Genomic DNA, 18,302 nt, shown 5'->3' on the forward strand with positions numbered 1-18,302 from the left:
CAACATGTCATCCTATACACTACTATCCGCCTATCCCACACGGCATTCCTTGATCCATGGGGTATTTGTCACAAAACGTGGTGACCATATATATAGTTATATCTTCGAAGATTCAGGACAACGTGTCAAATATAGAAGCAAATGTCAGCTGAAGTTCAATGTGTGAAATGCTGGACTTCATCACTGATGACAATCACATAGCCAGTTCCCTTCTATTGAACACGTGAAGATCCGGGGTAGAATAAGTCTTCAGCAGGTCTTGCTTGCCGTAAAAGGCGACTATGCTTGTCGTAAGATGCGACTAAAGGGATCGGGTGGTCAGGCTCGCTAACATGGTAGATGCATGTCATCGATACTAATTGCATATTTCATCAGTAATCAAATTAAATATTTTTTAATTTGCTTATATTTTATGAACGATCAACAATGACAACATCTTGAGGATTACACGTAATATAGCTCACTTCCTCATACTACACTCCACACTTGTGATTGTTGCTTGGATGCTCATGTTCACTAAAAATATTTGAAATCGTTTGTTTCCATAATTTAAATTAACCCAGTACGCCATGGCTGTGTGTTGCAGTTGCTTGTACAAACTGATGTGTACAATTCGGCATTCACACCCATACAACTCGGATCTCGCGAGATCTCTGACTAAAAGCTGGGATCCTGGTTACCGAGTTCAGAGGCAGACTTGCAAGACTTGTACTCGCGCGGTTTTAGGCCCGCCTCTGACAATTTAACGGAGTTGTATATTATTGAATTTTCTACCCCATAGTCAATATCAACGACTGGTTTGAAAAGCAAAAAGTGCTAAATTAAATGTTGTCCAAGATTGTTTCGTTAGGAAAAATAACTTGTAAATGGAACCACATTTTATCGTACATAGTTTTGATAGGATTATGTAAAATGAGAGCGAAACAGCTGCCATGTCATACGATTTACTGGTTTTTTTTAGAAATACAGCTATCCCATGCAAATGGAGCAACTGTATTGAGAAAGTAATCAATTTTTTTTTGCATACCAGCCTTGTCACATTTCTGGTAAATATCATTATGCAGCGTCATGCCTTTCACTTGTGTCATGTAGAACCTCCGGGCAGTATATTCAAGCTACATTTTCTCCTGCTTACTTTGCCACACATTAAAATTCAATTCCTTACCTCAGTAACATAATTATGCATTTCTGAGGTATCGCATATGGCGGGGCACTGATGCTTTGAACCAACGTGATCGTGTAGTGATTCATAAGCATATAAGCATATATAAGCATATATGATATAGTCAGAATCGGACATTGCACTTTGCTGGAAATGCCTGGTTCGGTATATAGGTATAGGTATAGGTATAGGTATAAGAATTTGTTTTTTTAATTAAATTTTTTTTTGTCTTATTGACAGACCCGTCAATGAACGCTATCAAAATGTTTATATCATGTTTGTATTTACAATATCGCCCTAAAACCCATTTGTGCAAGAGGTATATTATTTGTGTGTTTGTCTCTTAACGCCGTACTCGGCAATATTCCATCCATATGGGGGCGGTCTGTGAATAATCGAGTCTGGACCAGACAATCCTGTGATTGATTGAAGTCATGAGTATCAATCAACGAAATTGGGATATGACATGCATCAACCACGTCAACGAGCCTGGCCACCCAATCCCGTTAGTCGCCTCTTAATTACACGCATGGGATCTTCACGGGTCTGCAAGAGGAATACGAGTTCGCGCTATGTTTGATGAATCTCAGTTCTATCATTTTCAGCGACTGGACAAAAACAACGCACTCTTTATACATAACGACACTGAACATATATTAAAACACTTTAATAACTAAAAGGTTATTAGTATGCACCATATAGTATAAAACGTTGTTCACAACACGCAACACATATAGTTTGGATATACAGAGTTAAAACAATGTACACACAACAGTTTACTCAAACAATGATGAACTTATTATTTGAAAGCCTTTGGAACAAATCCAGCATTTGCATGTTTTTGTTATAGTCGAAATTTGAAGCATGTCCCTTGAGATGTTATGATGGCATGATACGGGTGTAGTGACATTTACAGTTTGATACGTGCATCACCTATACATGCATCTAATGTTTTGCTCTCAAATAAGATAATTGTTTAAATGCAGTTCTTAGTATGCTGTAGCTTTGGTCATGTACTGAATAAACATATAGGATAATTCAATACCAAACATAGCACTATCAAAGAGGCACTAATCACACAAATGGTTAACTGCTTGGTAGAGGTTTCTTGTGGACTCTTCGTACGGGACAATATGGATGACATTTAAAACCATAATGCAGTCTAAATGTAAAAGTATAAATGGTATCACAAAGTTTGTTCTGAAAATACACGTTAATTGTCGTAATGAAGACACATGCTCTGTTCCTCACCGTCATGGAATGTGAATGGACGGGTTACTGCCCATGCATGAAAGGTTCTTGTCCTCATTAACTTCAGGCAACGGTTTCTTGAAACACTCGTTCCTGTCGAAGTGAAGGTACGTGACGCAATGGAGTGGCTACCCCGCCGATGTAGGGTGAGGCGTCTCCGTATACCCTTTCGGAGGCGGGAGGAGAGTCTATCCCGCCGATGTAAGGAGGGCTGTCAAGCTTGATGTCACTCATGCTGCACACCATTATTGGCTCATTCCTGAGACTGGCATATTTACCTGTCTGATCCTCGGGGTTAGCGGGTCCCCAACTGTCTGTAGGGCTGAACGCCTTGAGCTGAATGGCAGAACATAGTTACAATAAGATTGGATGTATTCTCCGAGTGTATGAGTTAATCAATCGATAATGGACAGGATGAACTACCTCGGAAATGAATTGATTTGACTTTGCCACCGGTGGGGCAGGATACGCTACTCTTTCGCGAACACCGGATGTCATCACCGTTTCATAGTGATTCATAAAACACATGCCATGCTATTCTGTCGAGTGAGAGTTGGATTTATCGCCGCTTTTAACAGTATTCCAATTATATCACGGCGTGTCAGCTTAATGTGGGAGGAAAGCACGAAGTGATGCAGGTCTCAGACGTTTACCACTTCGGTGAAACCAACGGGTATGGTGCTGACAAACCTAGAAACATAATCGGGGCGAACCGGGCTTTTCAGTCGAAAAGTACAACTGTTTGCTTATTCTTATTACCATGGGCAGGATTGTGTCGCTTTCATGTTTGATAAATACATTGGTTGTGCTCTTCAAGTGTTAAACCGAATGTCAGGGTTTGTTATATCAAGGTGGTCTTCAGTCTGTCCTGGACGTAATAATATATGTTAGACTACTGCTTGAAACACGTTGATATGATACAATACACAATGACCCAGGTCACATCACCTTATTTATTATATAGATATAGATTACACAGTCAGTATTACTAAAATACCTTACAATCAGGTTTGTTTCTTGTTTACCGACGCACTCGGCAATATTCCAGTTATATCACGGCTTTAATGTAGGAGGAAAGCCCGAAGTGATGCAGATCTCAGACGTTTACCACTTCGGTGAAACCCACGAGCACGGGTATGGTGCTGACAAAACTAGAAACATAATCGGGTCGAACCGGGATTCGAACCCACAATCATAGTTTTCTGGCGTGTCCAAGGGACGCAACTCTGCACAGCGATAGAACCTTGGAAGGGGCTAGTTGTGAATGGACGTACCAGATCGGCGGTGGTTTGAAAATTAGATTGCATATGCAATGTCGGCAATATGTGAAGAACAAATTTTGTGCATCACAAAGGATTATATGCAGTGGGAAATTCGATGGATCTTGTTGGGACATGAGAGAATATTTGTAGCAAGACGTAAGACTTTAATTGTAATCACTGATACTGTTATTTGATTATTGTGTCTAATGGGATGTTTGATTAGACTGGAGGAAATATATCGTTTTTAAATGTAGTGCGAATACTCTTTATTATATATATACTCTTTACTCTTGTAACAATATGAAATTTAAGACATGCGAAGTTAGTTATAGGACTCAAAATCAGGTTTCATTGTCTGCGGCATTTTAAGTTCTGACCTGCAATAACATGTGCACTTTGACCATACTGACAGCCGAAACTACATATAGTCAGTATTCAGTCATATCAGTTCATAATTTAATAATATTTGGCATATGTGCAATTAGTAGTGGGGTTCAACATGTTTGGTATTTTAAAATGATCTTGGTTTGGTCTTTGGACTTTTGCCCAAATCGATTTAGTGCATGACCACTTCTGGTACATGTGAAGTTAGTAGTAGAGGGTCTCAATATTATAGGTTCCGTTTTTGTGCGATATTTTAAAATGTTACCTTGTTTTGTTCATGCCTTAAATTCTCTGAAATGAAATTGACAGACTGGGGAAGCTGAACTTTGCCATGCATGTTTCTCCTTATATTATGATATGGTGTTCAAATAATTTGCATTTTAGTGTTAGTTAATAGTCCTATATATTTTTGCTGAAGACATAAGTGCCATTTAAAAAGGTCGAATACATATCCATATGATTAACAGTGTACTATTTCGTAATATGTAAGATGATTGAACTGTAAAGTCCTATCTCCAGCTGACGCTCCAGCTCACCGGACCAAGTCTGCACACTTGTATAGCCATGACGAGGAGTATCATAGCAACAGGGGCGACAACCATGCACCAGCCAATCCCCTCCGTCCATGGTGGAAACTTGTAGTCTCCATAGTTAGCGGGGGCATACTGAGTGGCTGACACGATCACGATGAACTAAAACACATTTTAGACAACAATTACTTTTCTAAAGGCTGTAAAATTGGTATTTGAAGAGTAGGAACATAGAAAATATGAGATATTCGAGGCTTGCGTTTGTTAAGAGTACTTAGTACATTAGCAGCAGATATAAAACTAACTTATTCATGTATACATTCTGTATGGACTATAAGTATTGGACTCATAATACAGTTTAAGTAGCATTCTTTGCATTATGGAAAGCTTCATTTTCCATCTTTACAATACTATGTAGAAGACTATTTATTGTTCAAATGGGTGAGCTGTTGGCGACTTTGCAGGATAGATATTGCTGATGAAGGAAACAAAAGAGTCCACAAGAGTTTCAACGCTTACAATGATGATGACAGGGGCCAGGAAGACCCAGTTAATGACCCAGTAGGGGTTGGGCTTGTGGCCAATCATCATCTCGATGTCCTCCATGAACGGGAACAGAGTTTTTCTTCCTTCTTGTTGTGGCCAGAACCAACCGACCAAAGCTTCAACAACAAAGTGTTAATGTTACGGTTTTATATCACCAAGATCCAGGGCTAATTTGTTGAAATGTTGGCAGACTCATGTAAATAAAAAAGTGATAAAAGCATTTCCATAATCATAAGAAATCTCTACGAAAAGCAGATTGTCCAACATAACGCTTCATAGCGGAAATATTCTTTGGATGTACAGGTGGTTACATTACTTTTGAGACTATCGAGTATGTTCTTTCTACCAAGATTTCAAAGAGCGGCATACGACTCTGGCTCAGAAGTTGTTTTATCAGGGTTACAACATTCAAGGCCTCAGTAAAACTTTCAAAACGTTTCATGGTAGACATGTGGAGGATATTTCAAAATTTGACGCATCTGTGATAAAAATGATGTCCGATGTAATTCCCTATTTTGACCATTTATTCTCGTTTTCATGTGAACAATTGACTTGACTTTGCATGTGTTCTTGATGGTGCCACCGGCGGGACAGGATACGCTCACCTTTTCGAGAACATCTGGTATCATCACGATTTGATAGTGATTCATAAACACATGCTTATGATAAAGTAGGAATTGTACAATCGACTGCGTTAAGCAGATATTTCCTATGATTATGGAAAGGGTTCTGTTGCCTTCATCTAGTTACAAACACATCTACACAATCGAGACACATTAGTCACCTTACTGGCACAGACTGATGCCCATTTCTGGTTAACCTCACAGACTGGTGCTACGATGACGAGGCGATAGTGACCCAAATGATTATGCATGTGTGGCATGGTCCATTTATATTGTAACCTGTAACAATATCGTGCACGTGGCTGCCATCTGGGTAGATGTTACGAGTGTGCCCTGAGTGCAAAGACATCCGATCTCTAACCATCACATATTTACGCCCCTAGCATGTGTGGCGCCGGCTTTAAACAAATGAGACTGCGCAACTTTATGTACCAGCAGGTCAACACAGCATGATTATATACTTGATTTTACCAAAAAATAAGAATACTGTACTTACGATAGACATACATGAGACAAATTATCTCCGCCAGAGCCACCAGCATCAGGTTGTAGCTGCCACAGTACCAATCCATCAGTGTCATCATGTAGATACCACCCTGGAGACACCATTGTTTTAACGTGACGTTCTAAACAATAAGTCCATTGCCCAAGCACCTATCTGCTATTTATAAGTAGCTTAGCGCAAGTGAATGAATTACTTTAATTCTATATTTTACCTGACTACGAAATGTGAGTGCCTACCCATCCGCAGCTGTGGAAGACATTGCCATCATTGTCATACCTGTGGTGTATATAGCAATATATATATATATATTTGAATCCGTTGTGCATTGTTACTTTGATAAGTTTGTTGTTAGTTATTTGACGCCGCACTCCGTATTATTCCAGCTATATTCTGTAGACAATTCCTCTGTCTAGTGGATATTTTATAGAAAATGTTTCTGTCCCGGTGGATATTCTATAGAAAGTTCTTCTGTTCCAATATCACTCGCTAGAGGTAAATTTTGCATTTAAACAAGCTGCATAAGGAAATGTAAAGTCAAACAAGACATGTCTTCTTTATATTGGAGTGGATTGAACTTCCAACGTTTGTATCTGCACCCAAGTGAGTGAACCACAAAGCGACAGTTGCGCTGGTAAAGCACAATGTTTTTAAGGATCGCCTTTTCAAAAACATGTATGCCAGCAAGAGATATTTTACGTTCTTTTTTTTTACGGGTTCTGTAAGTTTGAAACAATTTTTTTGTTAATTATTGTTTCCGATTTTTCTTTCGGTCTTGATTGAGAATGACCGAGTGAGTGAGTTGGCTTTAATATCACTTTGAATAGTATTCTAGTTATATCACAGCCTATCAGCTTGATGTGGGAGGAAAGTACCCACTTATGCAGGTCTCAGACGTTTATCACTTTGGTGAAACCCACGAGCAAGGATATGGTGCTGACAAACCTAGAAACATAATCGGGGCAAACCGGGATAGGAACCCACAATCATAGGTTTAACGACTGGACCATGCTTAAAAAACAAGGAAGAGCGAAATTGGGGTGAGCCCAGGCGATGTTGATAAATGCTGCTGTGACCTTTACCTTTGTGACTTGAGGCAATCCAAGCAGAAAACCAATGAGACAACAGAAGGCGGTGAAGGGAGTTTTATGTGTTCTCAGGAAACGTGGGAAGATGTCACTGATGCCGCTGATCAACGTCTCCATCATGACGAACTATGGTATGTATACAAGAAAACACAATGTACATACAAATAGAAGCTAAAGTACTGTCGGAAATGCTAGACAAATGCTGTTTGCCTGTTAAAAAAAATTCAAAGACTGTTGTTATTGAAATATCGAGTAACTACCGATCGACCTACCTTCGGTTTGAAGTATTTCAGTCACAAGGAGTCCTATCGATAAGTTTACAGGAGACAAATTCGAACGAAAACAGGAAGTTCACATTTATTCCAATGATGGCAGTTGAAACGGACTATAGACAAATGCGCACGTGACTGTTATAATGATACTAATGTAGACTTCATAAAACATCTAATCCACACACAAAAATCATTTGGAGAAAATTCTAGATGTGCATCTTCTAAAATGACAAAAGGACAATGCGTTTGTTTTGTCAACAATGCTCCCATAATGCATGTTACCTTACTTGGAAATGTATACAAGTTCTTTACACTTTAGAGAGATATAGGGGAAACACTTATTTATTTAGGTTTGGTGAATTACCGAACTTCCCAAACTATGGGGTTTTCAATTCAAACCATCAAGTCTTCCGTATGATAAATAAAACAAAACAGGTACAGGGGTGGTCTCAAAAACAAAACCGGGACGTAAAAAGATATTAGACAGCTTTGATACAGGGTGATTAGGCGTAAGGTGTACAAGCTTTATGAGCAGAAGGTAACCCTGATCATGACTTGTAGTAGAATTTGGGAGGAATACAAATAATGTTTCCCGGACTGCACAAACTATTGCTCTCCAAGAGATGGGATTTCGATACACTTCGCGTGGCGATGAATTAGCAGTTTTCAGGGGAAAATATTCTATCCTGTCGATGAGGTCACATTATCTCCGGACAATTCATAACTATCCCAGTCCAGATAAATTACCTTGATGAATCATTCCAATGACTACATGTGGCTATCGGCAGATGATGACGTTGTAGTAGATGGACACTAATGGACAAAAATCACCCATGGTACCATCAGGTAAAGGTAATCGTGTCATTATTTTGCACGCCGCAACCCATGATATGAGTCTTATTGGATGTGTTCTAGTTTTCGAAGCGAAAAAGAAAACTGGTGATTTTCATAAGGACATTTTAGGAGGTGATGTGTTCATAGACTGGTTTGAACATCAGCTATTGCCCATTTTAAACAACGTCAGTGTCATTGTCATAGATAACGCCAATTAATATAACGTCCGGGAATCATATGCTGTCGCACCAACCATGAGTAGTCTGAAGGCGACCATACAGGAATATATGACATACGACTCCAGACCATCTGAAACGAAAGTTCAACCCATGGAGAACATTAGGCTGAATAGGAACCCTGCAAAGTACAGGACATATGTGCGGTCACGATGTCTTACGCACGCCAGTCAGATGTTGTGAGCTCAACCCTGTTGTGCCTTTCTTGGCTAAGTGTAAAGGGTTCTTGCAAGACATAACACAACATTCAAACGTACAGATTCATATACGTCATCAGCGGAGATAAGTGCTACCTCAAGAAACCATCTGTAGAACAACAAATACTTCTTGATTCCAAAGCAGCAACCTTCCAATACTCAACCGTTTCATAACTTTAACTATTCCATCATGTTTCCAAGGAAATATAATGAAGTATATTACCCTAAATTGCTACCCCATCAACGCACATGTCAATTAAGTACAATAACAGCAATATTTTGAGACCACCCCCAACTCAGGTGACATTTACACCTATGAGAATGCACGGGACGGTGTGAGGTCATCGCCTCAGGACAAGTGTTAGGTAATTAACTCAGGTTACAGGCCGTCTCATGCATGCATTACAACACACGAACATTTGCTAAGTTTATCATCATTTTACCTGTAAAAGTACATTTTAAGGGTAATCACAATGTCAGTTCGGACAGGCTAGATTAGGTCAATTTGCGTTATTTTGATATATGCTCTATTTATAGTCCAATGACTCGTATTTATTAAAAGAAACCAGAAAAGCATTTACTAGCATTTCCGACAGTACTCTAGTGCATTGGAGGCAGTCACTGTTCTATTTCACAATTTACTGCTGATAAGACATTTCTAAACTTCAGATAAGTTTAATTTGTTGTTTAACGCCGCACTCAAATATTCCAGCTAAACGACGGCGTCACGTAAATAACCAGAGTATTGATCTATCATCCCTTCATTAAATATTGCAAAAACCCTAAATCATGTCCACCTGACTGTCCAAGCCGAGGGTCAGCAACATAAAGAAGAACAGGAAAGCCCACAACGACGACATCGGAAGTTTTGCAAGGCCTTCTGGGTAAGCAATGAAAGCAAGGCCGGGTCCTGAAACAAAGAACAACTGCTGGCGGGACAGAAGAAACCCGTGATCAGTGGAAAAGTTTAGTGTGGTCACATGGGCAGCGAGTTCTGCGTTATATAAAGAGTGAGTGAGTGAGTGAGTTTGGTTTAACGCCGCTTTTAACAGCATTCCAGTAATATCGCGGCGTGTCAGCTTAATGTGAGAGGGAAGCAGGCCTTAGACGTTTTCCACTTCGGTGAAACCCACGAGCACGGGTATGGTGCTGACAAACCTAGAAACATAATCGGGGCGAACCGGGATTCGAACCCACAAGCATAGGATTCTGGCGTGTCCAAGGGACGCTACTCTGTACAGCGGCGCCTTAGACGATTGACTGGGCCACCCGGGCCACCCAGGCCACCCGTGCCCCCCGTTATATAAGGAAAACATATCACCTTGGTCGACCACGCTCTCCACGTCCTGGTTGGTGGTGTGCGCCATGAAACCAAGGAGGGAGAAGATGGCGAAGCCCGCGAACACACTGGTGACACAGTTGATGATGGCGACGATGACAGCATCCCTAAAATCACAATATTTGTAAAAAAAAGATAAAATATTTGTAATTAAACTCGGTTAATGTCATTGTTCATGTGATGGATAGTACTGAATGTGTACAAAACGTTTAAGGCAGTATGTGGTGATGCCACGTTCTGATTTAAGATGAAGATGATTGCTGATCCCCTTGTCGCCTCACCGTTCACAGTTGTTCCTAAACTTGTTGAAACTGGACATGGTCAACAATCCACCGAACCCAGCTCCCAGGGAGTAGAAGATCTGCGTGGCAGCATCTCCCCATACCTGTCCGACAAACATTCACATCATATCATACAAGTCCACATAATTTGCAACGGTACTCTTTTTTTGTGTGTTTTGTTTCCACTCCAGCGTTCCATGGTAAGTTGTTTGTTGCATGGGTTGCTGAAGACCTGTTCTACCCCGGATCTTTAGGGGTCATATATCATGTCAGGTGTTTTAATGACAGAGAACCCATAAATACAAATTATGATCAATTTTTTTTTCAAATAAAAATCACGACTACAAATTAGGATTGACCAGTTATTCCTGTCCGTCACCTTGGCCTCTGTCAACCTGTGGATCTGTGGGGTCATGTAGAATGTAATGCCCTTCTCGCATCCCTCTAGAGTCAGGCCCCGGACCAGCAGGACCACCAGGATGATGTAGGGGAACGTGGCAGTGAAGTAAACGACCTGGGGGATAAAAGGTCAGATTCAAATTGTACTACTTTGACGCAAAACATTTCCACAAATGTAAAGTCACAGAGTCTGCCACTAAAATCCAATTCAACAGAAGGCAAGGGGGGGGGGGGGGGAAAGGGCGATCTGGAATTTTGTATCGAGATTAGATATTATATCGGCTACAGGTACAGATATCTTTTTTACTTCCAAGTATGAGCCTGATGTTTTAAAAGAAAGAAAAACACCCTGCAACAATGTCAATTCTGTGGCCGGCAATTTATCCTATTTTCAATAGTCTGAAGATTAATCTTTATTTTCAAGACTTTTTGAGGGGTCCAATTTAAATTTTTGGATGAAATCCTAGCTCCCCTCCCCCCAGATTATCAAATGGTCGCTCCCTTAGAACGTTACAGAATCGGCAAAACTCAAACCTTGCCAGAAGACTTAACTCCCTTCATGATGCACAGGAAGATAATGGTCCAGGCAATCAGTAGACAGGCGACGTTCTTCAGACTGATGCTTCCCATGTCTTCAAACCCATCGGCTTCGTGAAGACGCAGGACAGCGCGTCTATAAATACAGATATAGAACCATTAATGGTATTTTATGCGGTATTCATCAAGCTAAGAGTTTTCGGTTGACGATCACTTCCATATTCATAAGACATTTCTACTGAAAGCAGAGTCCATTGAACGTTTCCGACTATATCATTAGCATGTGTTTATGAATCACAATTAAATAGTGAAGATGTCACAGGAGGCACACGTCACAAGCACCCGTCACAAGCACCCGTCACCAAGCGAGGTCACAGCAGGTCATTTACAAAATTCAATCAGCAGACAATGTGACCTCAAAGGCGCTGACGACAACTACGGACACAAGGGGAATATTGTTATCATGACCCTCCAATCATTTTTCAAAACCACTCATTCCTAGTAATCGGTACTGGGGGCAACATATCTGATGCTGCATCCCGTGTTGGTGTCACTGACAAAACCACTCACTCCCAGTATTCTGCACTGGGGGCAACATATCTGATCCTGCAGGCCTTGTTGACGTCACTGAGAACCATTGATGAGTTCAGCTGGGCGGGGTCAGTGAACGTGCTGTTGTACGTGTTGGAGAAGTTCCCAAGGAGATCGCCAACACACGTCACGTTATACAGTTGGGCTGAAAGGACAAGCACAGGAATAGCTTTCAGAATGTCTACATCTGGTCAAAGAGGCTAAACCGTGGAAACTTATCATAAGATGTTCGATCATGTCTGAAGTCAGATGCTCTTTAATTAATGAGATCAAGGTGAGGTGAGGTGAGATTATTGCACTTATACAGCGACGTGCATGCACGTGTGTGTGGCTGCTTGTACTAGTCCGGACTAATGCCGATTTATAGTGCTAGCTCACTGAGATACCATGCCGCAGTTTAACATGAATACCCCACTCAGACACAACATACTCACTCCTAGCCGACCAGTCCTTGTTTTAGCCCCTTAATGCCGAGCGCCAGACAGGGTAACAACAAGTACTATTGTTTAACGTCTTTTGATATGACGCGGCCGGGGTTCGAAACCCGGACCTTCCGCTCTCCGGGCGGACGCTCTACCACTAGACCACAGAGGCGGTCTAATGAGATCAAGAACTTAAAAAATTAAACTTGAAACATATGCAATCTGATATGATTTCGAGATTCCAGGACAATATTGTTGTGTACTTACTGTAAAGTATTTCCATTTTTGCTGTTTCATCCATGGTATTGAGTGTTGGGTAGGGCTCCGACCTACATGAGTCGGTGTTCCAGGGATTGCCACACGACGCCCACGGTACCGTCGTATCCAGGCTGACGAAGCTGACAAACATGTAGTAGATGGCGTACATGATGATGACGTTGTAGTAGATGGACACCATGCCGCTGATGGTCACCATTGCAAACCCGATACCTGGAATATGTTTGTGTATCCGAAAGGGACATTTACAAGACAAGGATATGTTTGATTATGTCCACTGTTAGTCGTTATGTAGAATACAGCAAATGTGGTCAATGTAATTTCTGATGGCAATCTGTGTTGATATATTGCTAAGTGTTGATTATACAACCTTACAGGGATGTCCAACAACTATCAATGACCGCGTTGGACATTGTATCAGAGGCGACTAACGGGATTGGGTGACTTGGTTGATGCATGTCATCGTACGTATCCCGTATTAATCACTGAATTGTCTGGGCCAGACTCGATTATTTACAGACCGCCGTCGTAGAGCAGTAATATTGCTGAGTGTGGCGTTAAACAACAAAACAAACAACTTACCATGGAATGCTGGGCTGACCTTCCACACTGTGATCGGCCCCTCGGAGGCGAACTGACCCACCGCCAGCTCCAGGAAGAATAACGGCAGACCAGCAACCACCAACATGATGACGTACGGGATGAGGAACGTAGCTGTAAACAAAACGTGCTTCAAAATAATATTATAAGCTGTTTCATGATGAACAGGCAGTCATTGACCTCCAGTGACGTCATCCTATTCTTCTCCAATCGGGTTAAATCTCAAACAGGGATGTAATAATATCCTAGGACTATACATAATATCCCAGGAATTTTATTAATTCAACTTACGTTTATATTGTAACATATAAATGCATCTTGCTAGAAATTTATTTTCTATTTGAACTTAATGTTATGAAATGTAAGATCAAATGACAAACGGTTTCTTTATATCCCCGCGGACCGAACATGCTACTTTGTGTCTGTAGCCATAGGCGCTGATCTGATAAATCATAATGCGTTCAAGTACCTGTACGCCAGTAACAAATATTTTAAGGCCGTTTCCTAAGCTTCATGGAAAGCATGTTTGAAACAAACATGTTGATAAATGTTTAAAGTTTCATTTTTCGGTTTATGATTTAGATAAAACATTTACCATCGTTTTTTTTTTATGAGATTTAACCTCGGGGCTTACGCCGCTCGGTTTTATCCCTTGGAGCCGGGTAAATACCCTCTGACATGTTTTATCCCACACGAATAATGTACATCTGAAATTTAAATACAAACAAAGGGTTGTTTGAACGACTTGAATCCAACTTGCTGGGACTGCCAGCTTGTCAGAGGCTAGCCTAGTTAACGGGTCTTATCTTAATTTAATATTAACACATATAGCGCTTCTGGGTTTCATTGAACAAACCATCAACGCAAAGATGTTTAACACTGACCTCCTCCATTCCTGTAGCAGAGGTAAGGGAACCTCCAGACGTTTCCTAGACCAACAGCGTAGCCCACACAGGACAGCAGGAACTCGAACCTGCCTCCCCACGACCCCCGTTCTTCAGTCTTCTTCTCTCCCTAGAGACAAGAACGTGAAGGTGTATGCCGCCACTGCATTAATTACAACGTCCAGCAAACCATATAGCGTCTGGAATAGACAAGTCCTGTCACAGCTGAGAGTCTCCCGCACTGCTGTCAGTAGCCATTGTGTCCACCCGGTCCTCTGTGGTGCATGTGGGACAGGGGACCTAGTCTGCCCCTGAATCCGCATGAGTTAAAGATGGGCGTTTTGATACACCGCCCTTATAAACCTACGACTACTTTTGCCTATGGAATTGTAGATATCTTTCTATCGCGTAATAACCTATTGGGAGGTTTTACTTTTTCCAAGGAAGACCTCATCCCGCGTGCGAGGTTTTACCTTTTCCAATGTAAGAAATGGTATGAGATTTGTTGTTTTACGCCGCACTCAGCACTATTCCTGCTATAAATAATCGAGCCTGGACCAGTCAATTCAGTGATTGACATGAGCATCGTTCTACGCAATTGGGATGCGATGACATGCATCAACCGAGCCATCGAGTCTGACCACCCGATCCCGTTAATCGCCTCTTACGACAAGCATGGTCGCCTTTTACGGCAAGCATAGTCGCCTTTTACAGCAAGCATGGGTTGCTAAAGACCTATTCTACCCCGGATCTTCATGGATCCAATAAACATTGATTGATTGATTTGATAGGACCGTTGTGCTCGCTGATTGCAGATCAGCTCAGCAACGTACAACAGGCATAGTCATGGCCATATGCCGCTTATATCATGGTGGCTTGTAAATAATAGAATTTGGACCAGGAAAAACAGTGACTGAAACCACGAGCAACGAACCATGCCAGGCCACTATGTGTGAGAACTCGATCCACATTAATCGCCTCTACCGACCAGCCGTTGGTAGATAAGTGAGTGGGTTGGGTTAAACGCCGCTTTGAACAGGATTCCAGTTATATCACGGCGTGTGAGTTTGATGTGGGAGGAAAGCCCGAAGTGATGCAGTTCTGAGATGTTTACCATTTTGGGGAACCCACGAGCACGTGTATGGTGCTGACAGACAGACACAAAATCGAGGCAAACCGGGACTTGAACCCACAATCATAGGTTTATGGCGTGCCCAGGGGACGCAACCCTGCACAGCTAATTGCGGCGCCTTAGACGACATGGCCACCTGTGCCGCCTACATTTCAGTCGGCATGTCTGTACGGAACTCCGTTTTGCTGTTATGATGGGATCAATTATTGCTGAGATTAATCTTTGGCCTGTTTTAACATGTCAAGACAATGGTCATGCATATTCTGAGATAACTACCTGTTCTAGGAGTGTGTGATGATAACTTTGCGTCATGACGAACGGATGCACCGGTGTTCAGTATAGCACATGTGGCGCTGTGCAATGGACAGGTCATGTGACCTGCAATCACTAAGAATCACGAGCTGCATGAGCCAAGAGCCCGGATACAACTCTGTGAAACCAATGTATGGTAGCCTTGTTGGGCTATAAAGCTACAAAATAATAACACCACCAAAAATGGGTAGGTACTCTATTGTGATCCTTAGAGCAAGCATACGACTCATTTCATGGCAGTGTCTTGGTTTTTTTAAATTGTTATGAAATACATTTTAACGGTACAACACAAACACAATTGATTATTTACTTATTTGATGTTACACTATTGACCCATCCATTCCTGACCGCCTCCGTGGTCCAGTGGTAGGGCGGCCGCCTGGACAGCGGAAGGTCCGGGGTTCGATCCCCGGCCGCGTCATACCAAGCGAGTGAGTGAGTATGGTTTTACGCCGCTTTTAGCAATATTCCAGCAATATCACGGCGGGGGGACACCAGAAATGGGCTTCACACATTGTACCCATGTCGGGAATCGAACCCGGGTCTTCGGCGTGACGAGCGAACGCTTTAACCACTAGGCTACCCGACCGCCCCTCATACCAAAAGATGGTACTTGATGTTACCCTGTCTGGCGCTCGGCATTAAGGGGCTAAAACAAGGACTGGTCGGCTCGGAATCAGTATACTGTGTCTGAGTTTGGTATTCATGTTAAACCGCGGCATGGTATCTCAGTGAGCTAGCACTATAAATTGGCATCAGTCCGGACTAGTACAAACAGCCACACACACAAACACACACACAGACGTGCATACACGTAGCTATATAAGTGCAATAATCTTGGACGCGACGTTAAACCCCATTTCACCTCACCTCACCCCCATCCGTTCCTCCTTTACACCCCTATCGACACACACAACCATGATACCTCTGTTGCTAGTAGCGACGTTAAACTGAACCCACTCGCTAATTTAATGTTGTTGTTTATTTAAAATATATATCCCTCAAAGTAAACATGTTTGCCGACCCGTGAAGACTCGGGTTAAGAATAGGCCTTCAGCGACCCATGTTTGACGTAAAAGGCGACTAACAGGGTCGGGTGGTCAGGCTCGCGCGCTGACTTGGTTGATGCATGTCATCGATCCCAATTGCGTGGATCGATGCTCATGATGTCAATCACTGGATTGTCTGGACCAGACTCGATAATTTACAGACCGCCGTCATATAGCTGGAATATTGTTGAGTGCGGCGTTAAACAACAAATAAACAAACAAACAAACAATATGTTTGCCGATTCATTGATGCGTGCAACAGAAAGGAGTTTTAATACGTAAGACAAATCAGCAGAAGGATGTCAGATTATGAGTGTCATACGACCCAGATTTTCGAACCGATCTTAGTCCTAAATTATCGTAGGTTATCGCAAGGAAATCGAAGACTGTCGCATGCAATCACCATGTCTTGGCCCGATCCACCGTCCGGATTTGAACCCTATTTAACACTTGATCTAGTCCAAGGCAGATAACTGCGGAAGATCTTATTGCAGCTTTTCTACGTACTGTATTTGGACCCAGATCCCAATGGCCGTCATCAACACCCGTCGTGGTCATACGAGGAATTGTTTAAAAGCCTAAAAAATCCCCATTCCTTGTGCCGTCCACACCATTGTATGATTGCTGATGAATGTGTCTGCAGTGTGATATACATGTATATATGATTGCTGATGAATGTGTCTGCAGTGTGATGTACATGTATATATGCTGCTGATGAATGTGTCTGCAGTGTGATGTACAGGTATAAATGATTGCTGATGAATGTGTCTGCAGTGTGATATACAGGTATATATGATTGCTGATGAATGTGTCTGCAGTGTGATATACATGTATATATGATCGCTGATGAATGTGTCTGCAGTGTGATATACAGGTATATATGATTGCTGATGAATGTGTCTGCAGTGTGATGTACAGGTATATATGATTGCTGATGAATGTGTCTGCAGTGTGATGTACAGGTATATATGATTGCTGATGAATATGTCTGCAGTGTGATGTACAGGTATATATGATTGCTGATGAATGTGTCTGCAGTGTGATATACATGCATATATGTTTGCTGATGAATGTGTCTGCAGTGTGATGTACATGCATATATGCTGTACACTTGGTTGTGTTGCGGGTCGTCATGGAACGCCATGTACACTGGAATGTTCTCGCAACTGCCAACATTGCGAGAGATATAATGGAGATATATGTAGACATCCAAAGACAACTGACGATGCCAAAGGAAAGACCCACTGACACCAACCCTTTTAACAAGCTGATACAATTGTCTATGAATACCATTAGGTTAGAATTTGTATATTATTTTCTCCATTATTTGTGCATGCATATGTCACAGTACTTAGCGTTTCCATGATTAAAGCAATCAGATATCAATGAGCATAAAATGTTTCGTATTCCAATATGGTCGTTTACATTTTGCTTCCTTATATCATACACAACTGTGTTTTTACCTGCGTACTATCTTAAATACTCAGTGAGGTTGCTGTTACGGAAATGAGTACTGAACCAATTTCATTGCACGAGCCGGAGTCTTTCATCAATCATCTATGTGGCATATAACATGGATCAGACATAAGATTA

The 18,302-nt window shown here is 41.7% G+C and overlaps 1 protein-coding gene across 1 annotated transcript; it reads right to left on the reverse strand.

The window, feature by feature from the left end:
- Positions 1-1,814: 1,814 nt before the first annotated feature.
- Positions 1,815-15,764, reverse strand: LOC124141883 (sodium- and chloride-dependent glycine transporter 1-like). Its single transcript, XM_048387969.1, has 15 exons — positions 15,625-15,764; positions 14,217-14,346; positions 13,315-13,446; positions 12,724-12,945; positions 12,014-12,179; positions 11,441-11,579; positions 10,887-11,021; positions 10,508-10,611; positions 10,209-10,333; positions 9,685-9,797; positions 7,343-7,474; positions 6,255-6,354; positions 5,109-5,251; positions 4,596-4,751; positions 1,815-2,749 (listed from the first exon to the last, which is right to left on the reverse strand). Exons 1-15 carry the CDS (start codon positions 15,658-15,660, stop codon positions 2,477-2,479), a joined length of 2,106 nt encoding a protein of 701 aa, XP_048243926.1. The 5' UTR covers positions 15,661-15,764; the 3' UTR covers positions 1,815-2,476.
- Between the last annotated feature and the right edge of the window lie 2,538 nt (positions 15,765-18,302).

The sequence above is a fragment of the Haliotis rufescens genome, unplaced genomic scaffold (assembly GCF_023055435.1).
Source record: "Haliotis rufescens isolate VD_foot unplaced genomic scaffold, xgHalRufe1.0.p SCAF_7, whole genome shotgun sequence".
NCBI classification, from domain to species: Eukaryota; Metazoa; Mollusca; class Gastropoda; order Lepetellida; family Haliotidae; genus Haliotis; species Haliotis rufescens.

What these genes read in the sequence shown, in the direction of transcription:
- LOC124141883 (XM_048387969.1), bottom strand. Translation starts at nt 15,660, where the DNA reads ATGACGCAAAGTTATCATCACACACTCCTAGAACAG. An exon ending in GATTGCCTCAAGTCACAAAG is followed by an intron (nt 6,355 to 7,342) that starts GTAAAGGTCACA and finishes TGGTGTCTCCAG; the next exon opens with GGTGGTATCTACATGATGAC. An exon ending in TTGTCTCATGTATGTCTATC is followed by an intron (nt 5,252 to 6,254) that starts GTAAGTACAGTA and finishes TTGTTGTTGAAG; the next exon opens with CTTTGGTCGGTTGGTTCTGG.